At 47.5% G+C, this 936-nt stretch overlaps 1 protein-coding gene across 1 annotated transcript; it reads right to left on the reverse strand.

The window, feature by feature from the left end:
• Positions 1 to 5: 5 nt before the first annotated feature.
• On the reverse strand, positions 6 to 708 carry LOC107736560 (leucine-rich repeat LGI family member 3-like; the record flags this gene model as incomplete). The annotated part of the gene is made up of 1 exon (XM_016547947.1): positions 6 to 708. A coding segment is annotated over one exon (703 nt), but the record flags the coding sequence as incomplete, so codon positions are not given.
• Positions 709 to 936: the final 228 nt, after the last annotated feature.

Below are 936 nucleotides of genomic sequence, written 5' to 3' on the forward strand. Positions count from 1 at the left end.
ACTAGATGCTGGTAGGCCATGGTCTTTCCTTTAAAACTGGCCGCTAACAGAATATCCTTATTGTCAACAGAGACCAGGCTGAAGCCTCGAGGCGCGAGCATGTTGAGTTCCTGGAAGGGCTGGAATCTTTGAGTGAGCTCATCCCACAGGTAGATCCGAGAGAAGGAATAATCGCTGCCCAGCAGAAGGTACTGCCTCACTCCGACGCTGAACGGATACACGGCCATTGAGCCACGTGACGGCAGGGTTTGAATCTCTACGAAGCGTTGGTTGTCCCAGCGCAGGATCTTCGAGTCTCCTATGAAGCGCGTGAGGCAGAGATACAGCACTTTTCGTACCCAGAAGTGCTTCACCATCTGCACGTCGCCTGAATAGGTCATCTGCAAATGGTACTCAAATTGGCGTTGGCTGCGGTTCCACTGATACACCACCGGGGACTGCGAGGTGCTAGAGAGTATGAGACGAGGTTTGCCGTCCACCTCTAGGAAGTCGATGTGAGTGTCTCTGTGCCAGGGATGGAGGGACTGGTGTGAGTAAAAGCCGTTACTGTTCCAGCGGTACAGACTGGTGAATCCGGCTTTGGAGCCGTCAACTACAGCAAAATACCAGTCTCCTTCGATCTGGAAAGTCTCAATGAAGTTGGGTTTACGAACACGGGTGGTGTCGATGTCCTGGATTTTGACAAAACGCAATGGACCTTCCTCCCATCTGACAACAACAACAGGATGTCACAATGATGTCATGACGATGATGAGGATCACATAGAAACAGATATTATGTAAATCGAACTCCTTGAGATATTGAAACAAGATATTAAATACATTTGCATTCAGTGGTTTGGTGCTAATTTAAAATGTTTTACATGTTAAGAAATAAAATGTGTTTTTGTGAAGAGTCAACTGAATGGTGTACACTCACATGAGATGAAGACTGTAC

The sequence above is a fragment of the Sinocyclocheilus rhinocerous genome, unplaced genomic scaffold (assembly GCF_001515625.1).
Source record: "Sinocyclocheilus rhinocerous isolate Xijiao unplaced genomic scaffold, SAMN03320098_v1.1 C36783360, whole genome shotgun sequence".
NCBI classification, from domain to species: Eukaryota; Metazoa; Chordata; class Actinopteri; order Cypriniformes; family Cyprinidae; genus Sinocyclocheilus; species Sinocyclocheilus rhinocerous.